This window comes from Balearica regulorum, chromosome 1 (genome assembly GCF_011004875.1).
Source record: "Balearica regulorum gibbericeps isolate bBalReg1 chromosome 1, bBalReg1.pri, whole genome shotgun sequence".
Lineage (NCBI taxonomy): Eukaryota > Metazoa > Chordata > Aves > Gruiformes > Gruidae > Balearica > Balearica regulorum.
Window position 1 is genome coordinate 40,621,860 of NC_046184.1, and position 16,877 is coordinate 40,638,736.

Below are 16,877 nucleotides of genomic sequence, written 5' to 3' on the forward strand. Positions count from 1 at the left end.
TATGTATATGTTTTATCTTTCAAAGACTTCCATAAAAATAATCATTAAACATCTGGTTCAGCTAAGGCAGGCCTAGAAGAAACATAATAATCCTAATAATGTCTTGCTCATTTTCTAAAAATCAACCAGGTTGCAACTGTTAGAAAAAATATAGGCTGCAAAATTTATTATCTTTAATACCGGATTGTTGTATTAGCCTTGCAATCGGTAGACGAGTTTGTACCATTCAGTATAGTAGAAGTTTAGCCTAGTAATAGATTAACAGGTGGGTGAAAGCCAACAGAAGCCTTGCATATATCCCAAGCCACATTTTTGTTCTCCTTTAAAAGATAATGTGGAAAACTGATCTTCCAAGAGGAATAGTCACTGAAACATCTCTTGTAATAACAGCTAATAACAGGCTAGTAACTTGGCCTCCAGACTCAACTATAAGTTAAGAACTAGTTCACTTTTAACTTGTTTTACTGGCTTTTGGGAATTCATTGTGAACTACTCACTTTTAAGATGGTAACTGGATATTTTTTCAGCATGTATATGCACGGACAACAAAACTGAGGGGAAAAAAAGACCTGTTGTATTTGCCTTCCTGAACTCTGTTTTGCAAATGCTCAGAATTTGCCCATGTAGTCACCCAGAAAAAACAGATAGATGCATGCTGCAGTTTGCAATATTTTCCAGTCTTCAAAGATTTCATCACAGGTAGGATTCCTTTTGCAAGTCACCGGAGACATAGCATGGTGATTGATCGGCCCAGAGTATAATTAAGGTATCATTATAGTGAGCCATGTTGCCAATGCAGTCACTGAAGCAGATCTTTTTATCTTTTGAAAAGATAAAAGTTCAGTTTGCTGGCATGTTGCTTTTATAGTCAGCACTTGGAAACGGGCTGCAGGAATCGTGATGGGAGAACAGACGATGTGTTCATCTGACTGTTCAAAATACCCTATCGCCTTTCCAGTACAGTACGTCAGCTCACGGTGCAGGTAGTTTTCATAAAGGTAAATCTGGTACTACTGCTGTTTACATCAGGAGCATTTTAAAACTCAGAATGTATGTACTCTTACAATGCCGCTGCTACTGACATCGATGGGGTTTGCACGTGCTTTGGAGTTGGGATGTAGGCGTAGTTCTGGTACACTAACTTATTTAAAGATTTTTCATCACTGTAGCTTATAAGAGTCTACCGAGTTTGACAAGAAATGTTTGCAGTTTCAGCAGGTTTGGTTCTGAGTATACATGCACAAAGGAAATTGGGGAATGGATCTGATATAAAATCAGAACCGTTCCACTGAGGATAGTTAAAGATCCAGTACCTTGATTTTAATATTTTTCAGCATTACACTACAAATCCTGATGGGTAAGCCATCTTTCATACTCTTCTATTTTCTAGAGAGAGCAAATTTCTGACTTTGACAGGCTAGCACTGAAAGGAGAAATCAGAAAAGCTGTTTGAAGCACTTTTTGGTAAGAAATCATTGCAGGTGCAGGACATAAGACATACCCATTACAATTGTTACTGTTATTCATAGTAATAATATCTAAGCCTACAATTTACCAGTTAGCTCATTCTGGCTGTTAGCTGTGCCTGATCTAGCTAATGGCCATAAATCTCATCCTAGCTCTGTCTTCTTGGCAGTATGGTCCAAAGGCTGGCAAGTTTGCTGGGAACCTCCTTTATTTGTCTCTGGAGCACTATGAGGAATTTCTACTCAGCAGCCCAAACTTTGCAGTATCGCTCACATGAGAGCCAGTAACTGATAGCATTGCGTTAATTCTTTTTTTGTCTCACTTCTCCAAGCATCCCCCCAGAAGTAGCTCTGGGTGACAGGACTTCTTTCATAAGTCCCTTAGTTCCTTCAGTGAACAAAAATTGAATGAAATGCAGCCATGGTTGTTCTGACCCAAAAGAGTATTCTGAATCTAAAAACTGCAAGTACAGATGAGCTACTGCTTTGCCAGTGGAAGCGATGTGAGGTTTTTAGAGAGAAATAATGTCACCTATTTAGCCAACTGGTACAGTTGGAAGAAGTAGAGGGTTTTGATTTTTGTGCCTGAAAGTTTCTCAGTTTTTCCACCTGTATAAGCTAGCCTAATCAAAGTTACTACCTCTCTTTGCAGTAGCCTCCCTTATATTCTTAAACTCTTATAGCTACAACAATAACACATTGCCAACATAGACTGGAATGTCCTGCGTATTAGTTACTAGTGAGTTAAAAACTAGTTTGGAAAGACATTATTGAGCAAATTTGGAAATAATTTCTGTTACCTCCCCCGTCCCTGGAGGTTTTTAAAAGACATGTAGCCATGGCATTTAGGGACATGGTTTAGTGGTGAACTCAATAGTGTTAGATAAACGGTTGGACTTGATGATCTTAAGGGTCTTTTCCAACCTAAATGATTCTATGATTCAATGAAATATGCATAGGTAACGTTTAGTAGTTCTATTGCACAAAAACATCTTTGTTCTTTATGTTCCAAGAAAATAATAGTCTGGGAAAAAAAGGAACCTATCTAATTGAGTGAGGTTATTTAACTGGTAGGTTTAAAAAGAGCTAGCAATTACTGCAGTGTAGACTGGGAAAAAGAAGAGGTTCTCCTCGATCATATGATGTGGAGCACATATTTTACCACATGAGTGGAGTCCAAAAAGGAGACTAGGACATTGGAGTTCACTGTTGGTAAATCCACCTCTGGGGTCTAAAGATGTTTTTAAGAAAAGTGCATGTATTGTTGATTTTCTCATTGTGCATCAAAGCACGTAATGAAAGCCACCTTCTCGTATTCTGATCCTCTTAAGATATTGGGGCCTGGTCTGTAGATTGCTTGTGACTGGTGTCATCATGGGGTCCTGTGGGTGATACAAGCAGACAAGTACTGCCTACTACTAACAGAAATTAATATGCTAGAAGAATGGGCTTCAGTTTTCCCTGGGCAGCCAGAGCCTGGGCAGCATTAGCAACTGACTAATGCTGGTTTTGTAGAATGCCCTAAATATGTGTCTATCTAAAGATGAATCATTCCCATCTTCCATCAAAGCTGACTTTTTAAGTCTAAAATGCAATTTGGTATATTTACAAAAACTCATTAAGACATGTGTTGAAAATCTCACAATCGAAATGATATTGTTAAAACATTGGCTTTATCTTAATATTCAGTAGTATATGATTCACTACCTGGACGAGTTTTTCTTTTGCCAAATAAATCCATGTTTTTGCTCCTTTGCCAGAATAAATCCTTTGAGCCTTTATCAAAGTGAAAGAGTAATAACCTGCTAAACTGTATGAAAAAAATTAGGTGATAAAGTATTACAGTAAAGAATGAATTTAATAAGTACACAGTTCTCAAATTATACCTTGATTTTGAAGTGAATGCAGAGAGACCTTACCCAACAGTGATTTGATAATTGTTGTAAAGTATTAACACATTTCCTTTATTTCAAAATCTCTACATGAACTATGTTTTTAAATTATACATTTTAAAACTCAGCAAAAGATCAAACATCAAAATTAACTTTGCTGACTAAAAACATATATTCTGTAATGTGAAGCAGACTGTGAGTAATAAGAACTAGGTGGAGTAGGAACAGGACCTCTACCCACCAAAGTACAGATAACTTATTTACCTTGTAAGCTCTCAACAGCTGGAAGAAATAAAGTTATCTAAATACTACAATCCAAAGTAGCTGGAAACTATAAGCACCGCTACAGATAGATATATATATATGGTTGAGTAGTGGAGAGTTTTAAATTATCATATAACATTTGCAGAAAATATGCAGGTCTCCAATATTTTTATTTTAACAGTCTACAGGAATTTTGATATAGTTGTGTAAGTCATATCTTCCACACAGAGTTTTATTATGCAGTCTGTTTACAGTTTTTATACTTAATGGAAAGCAATTATAATGATACTGTGGGGCATGGGGAAGACAATGGAAAACAATGAAAAAGCATGTTAAGAATAAAAAGGTAGTATATGAAATTTAGTCTAAAACATAGCTTGAATGAGCTCTGACAGAGCTGATATGGCTGGTTGTTTCCTGTGCCAGGAACTACTGTGGAACCCCACCAGGAAGTGTGCTACAGAGCAGGATCACATTACACCCTTGTTTTATGGTTCATTTCACTTATTTAATGCAATTTGAGAACCTGCAAAAAAAAAAGCACTCTAAAAAGGGGATGTTTATTATTTGAAAATATGTCATTTCTTTGACTCAAGTAAGTCGGGTTTTGGGGACACCTAATGTGCCTAATATAAGGCAAGCAAATCACTACAGCCAAGCAGCAGGTTGTACAGCAGAAGCAAAGTGTTTCCATATTCATGAAGTGTAAAGAATGATGCAGATATTTTATACCTGTACACTGTTGCCTGTCTACTTCAGCAAACCAACAGTGCGCTACAGTGCTACAACAGCAGCGAAGATTGTAGTAGTTTTTCTTTACTACTCCAAGTAAATTTTAATATAGTACAGCGATTTAGTAAAATTATGTAGACTAAAAAGGTTGTTTAGTGTTCCAGCTGATTTATAGGGCGTGATAAAACATTCCAAAATCTTTGGAAACAAGGAACATGATACAGCCTGTATTTGGTTTGACGAAGCTGTGTTCATACGAAAGAAAATGTTTAACGTGCTAACTAGATAATGATTCATCAATTCTGGCAGAGGAACTAATTTTTGTTAATGTAGTACTTAAAAATGTGTGGAATGAACAGCTGGATACCACAGTTGTGGCATGCCATATTAAGTCTCTGTCTGTTTTCCCCTACAGTGATCTCAGTATGAACAACATTACTAAGCTGCCCTCAAACCCCGTGCACAATCTCCGCTTCCTGGAAGAGCTGTAAGTATCATTGTATCCTTGATGGGCATAGTCAGCACTAGACACATTCCTGTGTTTGTCTCTCATACTTACTGTGGGAACCAGATAAAACGGTGCAGGAAAGCTGTCAGCCTGACACTTTTGGCACATGCGGAAACACTTAGTTGAAAAAAACCCAATTGCTTGTGATTCTGGAAATGAACTTATAAAAGAGTTACCGTGAGGCTACAACTTCTCTAAGCAGAGACAGAGCCAAACAAATTAAAATTTTTAAACAAGGGCTGTTTAAAAGAGCTGGATTGCTTTTTGGAAATAGTTAAGCAGCAGGATATTAAAAGTTTGAATACTGGCTCATGTTTATTAAAATCGCAAGTAAAGCTATAATCAAAACCAAAACCTGCTGCCTCGTTCTGCCTGTGTCAAGGACAATTGAGTCCACATTTCATACTATCAAGGCTTCTTGTCCTAATCACTTTTAATTACTGTTTCCTTACTCTTAAATTTAGCATCCCTGAAGGCTGACTGTAAAATGCAGAATCCTGCAAAAAGCTTAGTTACGCTATCTAGTACGTTCACTGAAGGGAAAAAGTACACTGAGAAAACTAGCTAATCGAGCACAACATCAAAAGAGGAATGCTGGTTTGAAGTGATGGTGACTAACCAAAAGTGAAAAGTACTGTGCATTCATGAGACCTGGATTTGGCAGTGACCCTAGTTATAATGGCCCAGGCTTAAAAGAAAATTTGGGTTCCTGAGGAGTGATGGAGACTCTGTAACTGATGCACTGTAGATCTTGTGGGAAAAAGCTGGCACCTGCATTTGCATGAGTACCTCTAAAAGTTGATTAAAAGAATTGTCTAGGCATCCAGCCTCTTATGAAACATGGTTTATAAGCTTTTAAAAGTGAAAGCCTCCTTTTTTATAGCAAGTTTAGCTGCTAACACACCATAAAACCCACGTAAGATATGCGAAGTCATGGTGCTGCCCTTCTTGCAAAGGCATGATCTATTTTAAGCTATGAAATGTGTACAGTTCTCTGCAGTTGAGGTGGGTATTTTGGTAACTTTGAACAATACCCGATTTGCAAGCAGATTTTCCTTTCCTGTCTTATTTTTATTACTGACAGCATTTCTATTTAGAAAGCATTATTTCTTTTAATTCTCTTTCTTCCTTTACTTGCTCCTTTTCTTTGGTTATCATTACCTGTATTGCTGTTGGTGCAACTTTAGAATAACATACAGATATGGACATAACGAGGAGAGATGTCACACACCAAATATTAACGGTATCAAGCACATATGAAGTGAATCATGCCACAAAGATCATGCCTGTGGATTTTTGCATCACGTTCAGTCTCCTGTCAACTGTAATAACCCTACTAAAAGCTTCCAACCCAATGGTTTCTCTCCAGCCATTAAACAAAAGAAGAAAAAGAAAAGTTTGGGGTTTTCATGGAAGGAAATTCTAATGCATTAAGCTAAGTTACCTTCATTCTTATCATTTTACAGTCCAAAGTCAGATGACCCTTAGTGAGACTTATGTCGCTGCTTGAGAAACTCTTCAGCAGTCTACTTCATCTTCCTGATCAACACCTTTGAAAGTGTTTTTACCTTATTCTTGTGTTGGGCCTACTTTTTCCACTGGAAATGTTAAACCATTATCCTTATAACCCTCTGTGCCAAATTAAGTAATTCCAGTCCTTCATTGCTGGTAGTACCAGAAAGAAGTTTATTTCTTTTATTATGTTTTGCTTTACATATATGCAGTCAGCTCCTGCATTTGTTTCACACGAGCCAATCATTTCCATTCCTCATTAATTCTGATGCTGTTTTGTGAAACCCTTCCAGTTTGTATTCACTTTTCAAATAAACATAGAAAAACGAAGTCTTTGAAGAGGTGAGGCAACTGATTACCTCTTCTTAATGCAGATTCAAACCCATTGTGCTGAGAGATTCTGCGGTGTTCAGCGGCATGTAATACAGTTCAGTCTAGTATTATGTAAAAAAAGGTATAGACAATGGAAAGGGAACTGGCTATTCAGTTTTGAAGTAGGGGATAACAGCCGTTGTAGTTCCCGTGCTCCTCTTATGCGCATTTCTAAGCAGTGATTGTACATTTGAAAATTATTCTTCCCATCCAGGCGTTGCCACGTGATTTTTTTTCCCAGCTTACCTGGGAATTCTGTGTTTTGTTTATGTGACTCAGTTAGAGGGGACTACTGCAAAATATAACTTAGCCCATAATGCAGACATTGTAAAAATAAGGGTTTACAAGATCTTTAGACCAAAACAATGTTTCCATGAAATTAAAATGTATCTTGGAAATGTCTGTTCGCTCTGTGAAATGCAACAACAGCAGAAGCTTAAAATGCATTTCTTAGGGGTTTTTAGTGTTGAAAAAAGCGTTACCAATCAATCCCTTTATTAGAGGGCTGGTTCAAAAATCTGATAAAAGCTAACAATTGATCCACTGAATTTTAGCTTAGATTTTATGTTCTAGATGTGTGGTTTGGCAATACTGCTAAGTCATTACCCCAAAAGAACTGAGAATTTATTAAGACAGCTGAACCAATTGTTTTGACTCCAAAGCAGGGGTGTATAAGCCAGGTCTGTTCAGCCAGTTCTGACCTTCTAGGCTGAATCTGGTCCACTCTTCCAGCCAAGGCTAGACACCTCTGCAAGCAGCATTCTTGCAGTCTTGATGATTGTGACTGGTATTTATGCTTAAACAAAGACTTTGATCACTGAAGTACAACATATTGAAACTATGCTGTATTTTTGAGGTGCATGTTCCTCTAAAAATTTTGGAAAACATTGTGGTACTTTTAAAATTTAACTGTTCTAGTTCCTAAAAAAATTAGTTTTGAGCAAGGTCTTTTATTTGTGAAAATGATGAGCCTTTCAGCCCTAATGTTCTCTTAAAGTGCATGTGATGGAACTCCCACCAAGAAATAAATATGCTTCGGCTGCTTGATTATCAGCAAGTTGCTCTGCATGAACTTGTACAACACCATTAAGTCAAATTCTTCATTATAAATTCAAAATAACTGCAGATATTTATCAGTATGACTGCGTCCAAGACTCGATCTCATATGGGGTATATCTAGATGTATGTCATTCTACAATATGTGTAGAATGCCCATATTAATGGAGCAGTTAGAGTAGTGCACTAAAAAAGTTTTTTTAAAAAGTATAAATAATTGCCTAGAGTGAGACTCTTAAGAGTTTAAGAAGCAACTACATCTGAGTGTAGACATACCATTTTGTGATTACTAACACTTCAAAGCAGTGACTGAAACTGTTTCATTTTATAAATTACTTTCTCTATGAAGAGTGAGGAAGAAAGCCAATAATAATTTAAAACTATTTGAATCAAACCTAACTACAAATATCTCCAACTAGATATATCTCCACACATACATACATATGCATATGCATAAATATATGCACGCACACCCACACATGCACATATATAAAGCTTTTATTTTAATTTTAAACACGGGAACATTCCACAGATAAGCAAAATTCCAAGTGATTTTTAGTACATCGCTATTTTCCAGCAACTTAACATAGGTGTTTTAGTAAAACAGCAACAAAGGACTGTTTTATTACAATTATTTTACCTACAGAGTAAGACAGTTCCAAATAACTTTCATTTCACAAAATCAAGCAAGAAAGTCACCTTAAATTAGTTGCAGCCTACATACAGGTGCAAGAAAGCTTACTGACACCAGTATTATTTCTTAAAATGGCCTTAAAGGGAATTAAATGTGTGTACAAAGTTTTTCAGATTGATCACAGTATTGTTACAGCAGTTACTCAGGCAGAAGTGCCTTTAAAAGTGCATTTTACTTCAATACTAAAGTGCAGAATTACTGATACAATACAAAAAAGAGGTATTATGTGAATCTCACCATGATTTGTGTGGAAATCCCTTTACACTGCAGAAGTGGTCAAGAGGCCACTGTATGTGTGAAAATGAAGTCCTAAATTGCCAGGCACAATCTATTGCCATCTGTTCTTATTTATTGTTTTCCCTTTGCTTCTCTCTCTGTTTGCTCTTTCTTTCTACAGAGAGGTTTTCAAAGCTGTTAATGGGAATTAGATGTTCTTTTCCCCACTGACTTTGAGCGGTGGGACGGAGCTCCCTGGTCATTTATGTCTTTGAAAACTGAGAGCATTAGCCCCTGGGGTCTTGTACAGTCTTTATGTTTGTGCTGGTGCAGGCACATTGTGGATAGCACTGAAAACTGGTTCTGTACTTTTTACTATTATGTAAGCTAGGAGAAAACTTGAAAGTGCTGCAGCCATAGTCCAAAACTTTTGGGAGAAAGTGGGAGAATCTTGTAATTTACTTCAACAATCTTTGAACAGGATGCTTAAATACTAAAATCTTTCCCAAAGATTAATCTGCATAGATTTAAAAACCTCCAAGGCAAAAAAGTAAAAATACCTGCAACTGAATTTTGAATTTGGTTTCTTCAGTGCATACATGCATACATGTAGAGGTGAGCTGTTTAGACTACACCACTGTGTTTGATATGTAGTGTTTGTCAGTGAGAGGTACCTGTCACCAGCCAGGCAAGTGGCCCGTGGCACATGGTAAATTCATAGAATCATAGAATGGTTTGGGTTGGAAGGGACCGCAAAGATCATCTAGTTCCAACCCCCCTGCCATGGGCAGGGACACCCTCCACTAGACCAGGTTGCCCAAAGCCCCATCCAACCTGGCCTTGAACACTTCCAGGGACGGGGCATCCACAGCTTCTCTGGGCAACCTGTTCCAGTGCCTCACCACCTTCACAGTGAAGAATTTCTTCCTAATATCTAAATCTAATCTAAATCTAATGTAAATCTACCCTCTTTCAGTTTAAAGCCATTACCCCTTGTCCTATCACTACATGCCCTTGTAAACAGTCCCTCTCCAGCTTTCAAATTCTGTTGCTGTAAGACAGAGTTTGTTGATAACTCAGGGCGCTGGGTCCCCAACTTCGCTTTAGTACAGCCAGGGAGGCACTCAAAGTCCTGACAGAGGGAAGTGCACTGGTCACCTTGAAATTAACCATATGTCAGTAGAAACAGTGAGATGTTTATCTAGTTAATCAGTTGGAAGCAGTTATGGTAGTTTTCTCCCCTAGTTTTTGCATACACAGTTATTTTGATTTACTAGAAAAGAACAAACCCAAATGCAGAATATTCCTACTGTACAAGATAAACCAACTTGTAACCTTTACACTCACAAAACAAGGGCCCTGATGTTCTGGAGTTGTCACTGCCTTTGTTGCTGTCCCTTTGATGCCACAAAAGCGAGTAACAACAAAGAACTCTCCCATGTGGATGTGTCAGCCTGGCACCCTCCAAACTGCCCTTTTTGCTGTCTTATCAAGAATGACAAGATGAGGAACAAAAAAAAGAGAAACAACAGAGCAAATGCCTTACTAAATCAGAGCTGCTTGCATTGCTTGTTGAATAGCTTGTGCTGACAGACAATTATTCTGGAAATGTTAATGCAAATTGCCCGGAGAAGCCTTGACACTGGAACCGCTGTGCATCTGGGGTGTAAAGGGGCAGAAGGGGAGAAGATGGAGGAAGGAAGAAGATAAAAGAGAAGTTAAAATAGTAAGATATTCATGCAAGCGGAAACAATAAATGTTCTAGGTTGATATCCAAGAAACCTTGTCAGTGCTGCTGCGTTGCTCTTACTGAGCGCGTGCTGAAGTTTATTTTTGGCTTGTAGCTTGTAAATGCTTTCTGGAATTTGTAATTTATTATCCAGCAATATTCGTTAGGAACTAGTTTAGAATGTAAAAAAAAAGTCATAGGAAGAGCTTTTTGTGTTTTGCGATCAATATAGATAGTGAAATTATACTTAATTAAACTATGGTGAAATGGTGCTTTATTAAACATGCTATATATCTATAGATCCTGAGGCAGGATTTTAATTTAAGTCTTACACATTCTGTGTGTACTGCAATAACAAGTAGGCAGAAATTATTTCCTTTTTTTGTCAGTGGAAGTTCAGCTTGTTTGTGGACTGCTTGGTTTCAGTGCAGTGAACACTTCTGATACCGACACTGTTGAATTTTCCACTTGCTTAGGATTATGGGTAATGAATTCAGCCACTATTACGTTGTATCTAATAGGTTCGCAAGCACAGAAAACCAAACTTCTTCTCTCTTAAGTTGTTTTTTTGGAATTTCCAAACAGGACTAGCAATAATTTCTCCAGTAATTCTTTCATGTTGCTTCGTTGTACCACTTGGAGAATGGTAGTAACCTCGAAACTTGGATCTACGTAATTTGTGTCCTTTGCCTATCACACAGGAATGACAAAACAGTTAACACATTTTTCATTATTGATAATTTGATCATGGTGTGTTGTATTGCAGTATACTTCAGCCAATTCCTGTTATTAATGATTATTAGTTCTTAACTTTTCTGGTGATACTGGCACTATTGGAATAAAACCAAAACCATCATCAGAAGTGTAAATGACTCTTGGAAGACCCAGCCTAGGAAATGTAATGTCTGTGATCCACCATTTGGTGCTCCATCTTGCTGTAACATTTAAACACTGAGAAAGGACTTTTCACAAATGTAAGATTGTTGTGGGAGTAGCGATTTGGTGACAGCATTCTTCAAACACAGAAGTGAAGTGATGTCTCTTACTGGTTGTATCCTTGGGATCCTCTGCTGGGAACAAGGTGGGATTTCCTGGCTGATGCTGGAGTAGGTCCCGAGAGCTGGTCTTGCGGCCACCCAAAGGCAGGTGCCTGGCTGCCCGTTGGGCAGAAGGAAGGGCGCCGTTGGAGCCCTCTAGAAGGGCACTGCCTTCTGCTTGTTCTCAGCGCTGGCCGTGGACAGCTTCACAAAGGGGGAGATCAGTTGTCTTTAGCAGTTATTGGATCACACTCGTGCCAGGTGCAGAGTCTCTGCCTTTCATAAGCGGAGAAAGAAATAGTACGCTTTAGACCATATCCTTAACTGACAAAAATCTATGATCTGTTTTATCAAAGCCAGCTCGAGATCAAATACACGCTGATTTCATTCCAACTGCTTGAGGTCATTTGGAGTTATTCCAGTTTACACCCTATGAGAATTTGGCACATGCATTTTAAAAGGCAATTAGGCCCTAAAGCAAGAGCAGACTGTGTTATATTTGAATTTCCAACTATACTGTAAGTAGCAATAAATATAATATACAGCACAATTACGACATGCACACTCCCCTCCCCTTTTTTAAAGAAAGGAGAATATCTTTACATTTTCTTCTTTGATCTCTCTGAACATTACATTTTTTAATATATCATTTGACCCACATTTCTTTTTATATTACTATAATGATTACAGTTTTAATTAACATGACAGATTGAAATATAAAAAGATAATTAAAATACATAGTAACATTTAAATTCCTAGTCTAACAAAGTAACTCCTCAAAAACATTTTGAAATATATATGTTGATATAATCCATTAATTAACTAATAATTAACACAATAATTAATCACCCATTAATTCATACATTTCTATTGCATTGGCCCAAGAATAATCACTAATAAATATCAAATTAAACTCTTATCTCCAAATTTTAGTTGACTTTGGGTAAGTGCTTGATGAGTATCCATATTGTCAAAGCTTTTTTGATGTAAGAAGCAACAACATTTTGTTTTACCTATTTACATATGTGTATGTAAGCTGAAGAAAATGATGGTTGTAGAAATGTATAAATTATGTATTGGCTATATATTTGTGTAGTGGGACTAAATATATGTGTAGTGCTTGTGTATCTTTGATTAAGCTTGACAGGAAACAAAACAGAAGCAAAAGATTCAAGATCAGTAATTCTTCCTTGAACAGAGGCAATTTTTTATATCCAGAAGAAGTTGTTTTAGAAAAAGATTCGGAAATTTATATTTTCGTGTTACGCTTCCACGTTGTTGCTCCACAAACAGCCATTTCCTTTTTTAGAAATTGAGATAATAGTTTTAGGATCAGTAGTAGTGCTATTGGTACAACTCCTCAGAGAAGAGTAAATTACTGGCAAATACGATACTGGGGTAGGATGCAAATGAGAGTCCTATTTCTACTTGTGTCAGCACAAATTTTTCCGCAGACATCAATGAGACTAAGATTTCACCACGGATCTTTATCAGTTATTCAGAACAATTATGGCAGTTGGAGAGGCAGACCAGGCTTTTAAGAAAGAAGTTTTAAATTACAAAAGAGAATTTCTTATCTGTACCCCAGGTATAAAAGACACAATCCACGATTACATGAATTTTAATGGAATTTTCTACACGGCATACTAGTGTTTTAGCACCAAATTCAGGAAGGTTAGGGCCATGTAGCAGAGAACTGTCCCAACTGTTTGGGTTTTTCACTGTCTCAGGCCTTCTGTACTTTCAATTTCTATTCACAAAGGCAAAGATATTTTTTCACCAATCTCTAGGTTCTTCTATATAACTCCTTTTCAATTTTCTGTCTGGAGAGTTGGTTACCTGTAGTATATAATGTAACAAATACGGAATGAAACATCTGTTTTCCAAGAAAACAGGCAAATATAAAACTGACTGAACTGTGACATTATTGATGTTAACATACTTATCTTTAAACATATATATCTGTATATATATAAAACCAAATTCATGATAGCATTCTCTTAGCATGTGCAGTCTTTGCTCTCATTCCTTATATAAAATCAGCAAACCAGTTAGTGAACAGAAGTAAAATGCAGAGTCAAAGGGGCATCAAGGCAAGGTAGAAGTTCACGGAATTATTTTGTGGAAATCCCACAGTATCTTTGCACAGTTGAAGGATGATGTCAAATTGCCCTCACAATTACATTCTGTATAGGATATTGCAGTGAATGTGGACTGATTACATATAATGCAACACAAGTGATGCAATGATATATAACCTCACCTGTATTAAAGGGCATGCACTGGCACTACTCTAGAAACATTGAGTCAGACTGGTATTGCTGTTATAGTTTACTGGCGTAATAATGAGTCCAATATATTGATCATAAATTTGAGTGCAATTAAGTTCTACGTAACTGTATCTGTTTTGAAATAGAATTACAACAGATTTCACTGATTTTCACTTCTTAATAGTGGAACTTGACCCCTTTTGTATTGCTTACTCCTGTCATATGTTGAGCCACACCAAGATCCAGAGTGCCATCTATTCTCCTATGTTTCAGCACCTTGCAAGATTTGATCAGTAACCTGTTCCAGAAAATTCTGTTGTGCTAATCCTGTTAGAGCATGGCATGAATATGAATTAATGTAAATGTATGCTTTTTCCCAAGGAGACTATTATCTTCCTTTCATGCCTTTCCTACAGGTTTGATACTACTAGATTTTGAAATACACTTTACAGGTGCTTGTTCAGCATTTGCTGGACTAGGTCTTCTTACTCAAGGAAAGAAGAAAAGCAGTCACTACCTGTATCATACTGTCACTAGCCGCTGCAGACAATGAGGAGTAGCTGGGCTAGATTTGCCACAGCTTCTTTCCATGGTTAGCGAAGAGGTGCTTTCGTTATTAAATGCCACAGTTTGACAGCTGTAGAGAGAAGACTTTTTCATGTTTCAAGTTCACCTTCCATTCCAGAAGGTGATGAGGAGACGCTTGGTACCAGGCAAGGCTTGTCCCGATGAAGAAAACATCCACGCATAAAGCAGGTTTGAGTTGGTGAAGAAAAATTATTGTACTAGAAACGTAAAGGAAATAGTTGACTGTGCTCAGTCACAACTTCATGTTTATTTGCTTCTTTCTGAGGAATGTTTTTTCTTTGCAGACATGAGCAACAATCAAAGGAAAACAAAAAAAGTTTCTGATCATTTTCAGAACTTTCTGTGGGTCTCTCATTAGTTTTGTTGTCTTTGGGAATGTTCTCCTGACTTGGTGACCACCATTTCTCAGTACTATGACACTGCAGGAGAGGTCAGAACACACCAAAGGGGTAAATAGATGGGGAACACTCAAAGGAGACCTCAGACACACCTTTTCTTGGGTCCGACTGTAGGCCACAAACCTGACCTGCAGCCCTGCAGCTCTTCCAATGGTGAGCAGAGATTGCCAGCTGGGCTGAACTGCATTGAAAGATATTTCATAAATTGCTGCCATTGAAATGGTGGAGGCAACATGTTTTTCTCTCAGCTCGTTTATTTTACATCTTTTAGGAAGAAACATACAGGTCTATAAAAACTTAGCTTATGCTTAAGCCAAAAGTAACCTGGTATCTTGACTCCAACAGTGGCAAGTAGCAGGTACTGAGGGAAGCAGGTGGTAACACCTCTCCATAAACTTTTCCAGCTTCCATTAATTTGAAAGATTATCTGAAGCAGCATAAGTAAAATCTAGTTCTAAAATAATATAGCTCAAAAAATATGATTCAAAATCAGTAATGCTGGGTACTTTTGATTACTTCCTTATTAAAGAGATGTGATACATTTAAGCCTGAATATACTTAATGAGATATTTCTAAAATGATGTCAGAAATGCTAGAAATAAAATAAATAACTTTTAAAAATTGAGATTCAAAGTTGTTCAAACCATAGAAGCCATCCATTTGGTTATGCAAGCGCTTGTAGTGGTTTAACCCAGCCAGCAGCTAAAACAACCACACAGCCATTCGCTCGCTCCCCCTGCAGTGGGATGGGGGAGAGAATCAAAAAGGAGAAAAAAAAGTAAAACTTGTGGGTTGAGATAAAGACAGTTTAATAGGACAGAAAAGGAAGATGATAATAATAATAATTATTATTATTATACAAAACAAGCGATGATAAGCTCAATTTCTCACCACCTGAAGTCGATGCTCCACAGGACCCTGAGCTGCCCTGCCTCCCAGACCACCCCCCATTTATATACAGAGCATGACATCATATGGTATGGAATATCCCTTTGGCCAGTCTGGGTCAGCTGTCCTGGCTGTGTCCCCTCCCAGCTTCTTGGGTGCCCCTGCCTTCTCGTTGGCAGGGCAGTATGAGAAGCTGAAAGGTCCTTGACTGCTTGGCAACAACTAAAAACATCAGTGTGTTATCAATGTTATTCTCATCCTAACTCCAAACCACAGCATTAAAACAGCTGCTAGGAAGAAAATTATCCCAGCTGACACCAGGACAGCGCTATAAACAAGCTAGTTCATTCCTGCTCTCAGAAATCATTAACTAAATGCTGAACTATAGAGACAGATAGTATGTCCATCCTCATCTGTTCAGGGAAAGCGATATTTACCCGTCCAGACTGAAATCACTACTCAAAGTCCATCCAAAGTTCAGTAAAATACTGGGCAGCTTCCCTCAAATAATTTAGGGCAATGGAAAACAAAATCCCTGAAGTGGAGAAGAGTAAACCCTGACAGATAACTTGATAGTTACTGTAGTGTCAACAAGGGGATTAATTTTCCCCTATGGCAAGACTGGGAATAGAAACAGTAATAACGCAAGGAAGGCATTAAAAGTGGTCAGAAACAAATAAGCCAAACTTAATGAGCTTTGCAGCATGCCTTAAAGAGCTGGTGTGCTAACTTTCATCCAAGAATATTGAAAGAATTATACAACAATCCAAGTGAATAATTTTTGCTGATTTTTACCAAATACCACAATGCTGGGGAGTTCCAAAGGGCTGGGAAGATGCTACTGCTGTGCCAGTGTTCAGAAGTGGTCTCATGGAGTGTCTTGGGAATAGATAGGTGGTTTGCCTGAAGTCAGTTCCACAGAAAATCATGAAAAGGGCATCATGAGAAAGAATTTAATATGGTGACTGAAGGTCAGACGACATCGTTGCATAGAAAATAATTGTTGCCAGATGTCTACCTTTGCTGACGTTGTCATTTTGCTTGGTGAGAGAATTACACGACATATATGTATTTTGGCGTTGTGATACATTTGATGTAGGCCTCTACTGTAATACGTAGGGCTATACATGATGACCATGACCTTCTGCTGCATAAGCAGAGGAGTATCATATAAAATAGCATTAATCACTGTCTGCAAAATTAGTGAGAGCTGTTTCCAAACTGAAAAATATTCAAAGCAGAACTTCAAGAATGA

The 16,877-nt window shown here is 37.7% G+C and overlaps 1 protein-coding gene across 3 annotated transcripts in view; it reads left to right on the top strand.

Annotated features, from left to right (window-relative positions):
- LGR5 (leucine rich repeat containing G protein-coupled receptor 5) overlaps window positions 1–16,877 on the top strand; it is a 94,172-nt gene that overhangs the window by 33,174 nt on the left and 44,121 nt on the right. For all 3 annotated transcript variants that reach the window (XM_075746765.1, XM_075746750.1, XM_075746758.1), the window contains exon 2: window positions 4,770–4,841. Coding sequence is in view for 2 of the 3 variants with exons in the window: in XM_075746750.1 (XP_075602865.1) it covers window positions 4,770–4,841 (72 nt within the window). In the remaining variant the exon portion in view is untranslated. The remainder of the gene's footprint in view (window positions 1–4,769; window positions 4,842–16,877) is intronic.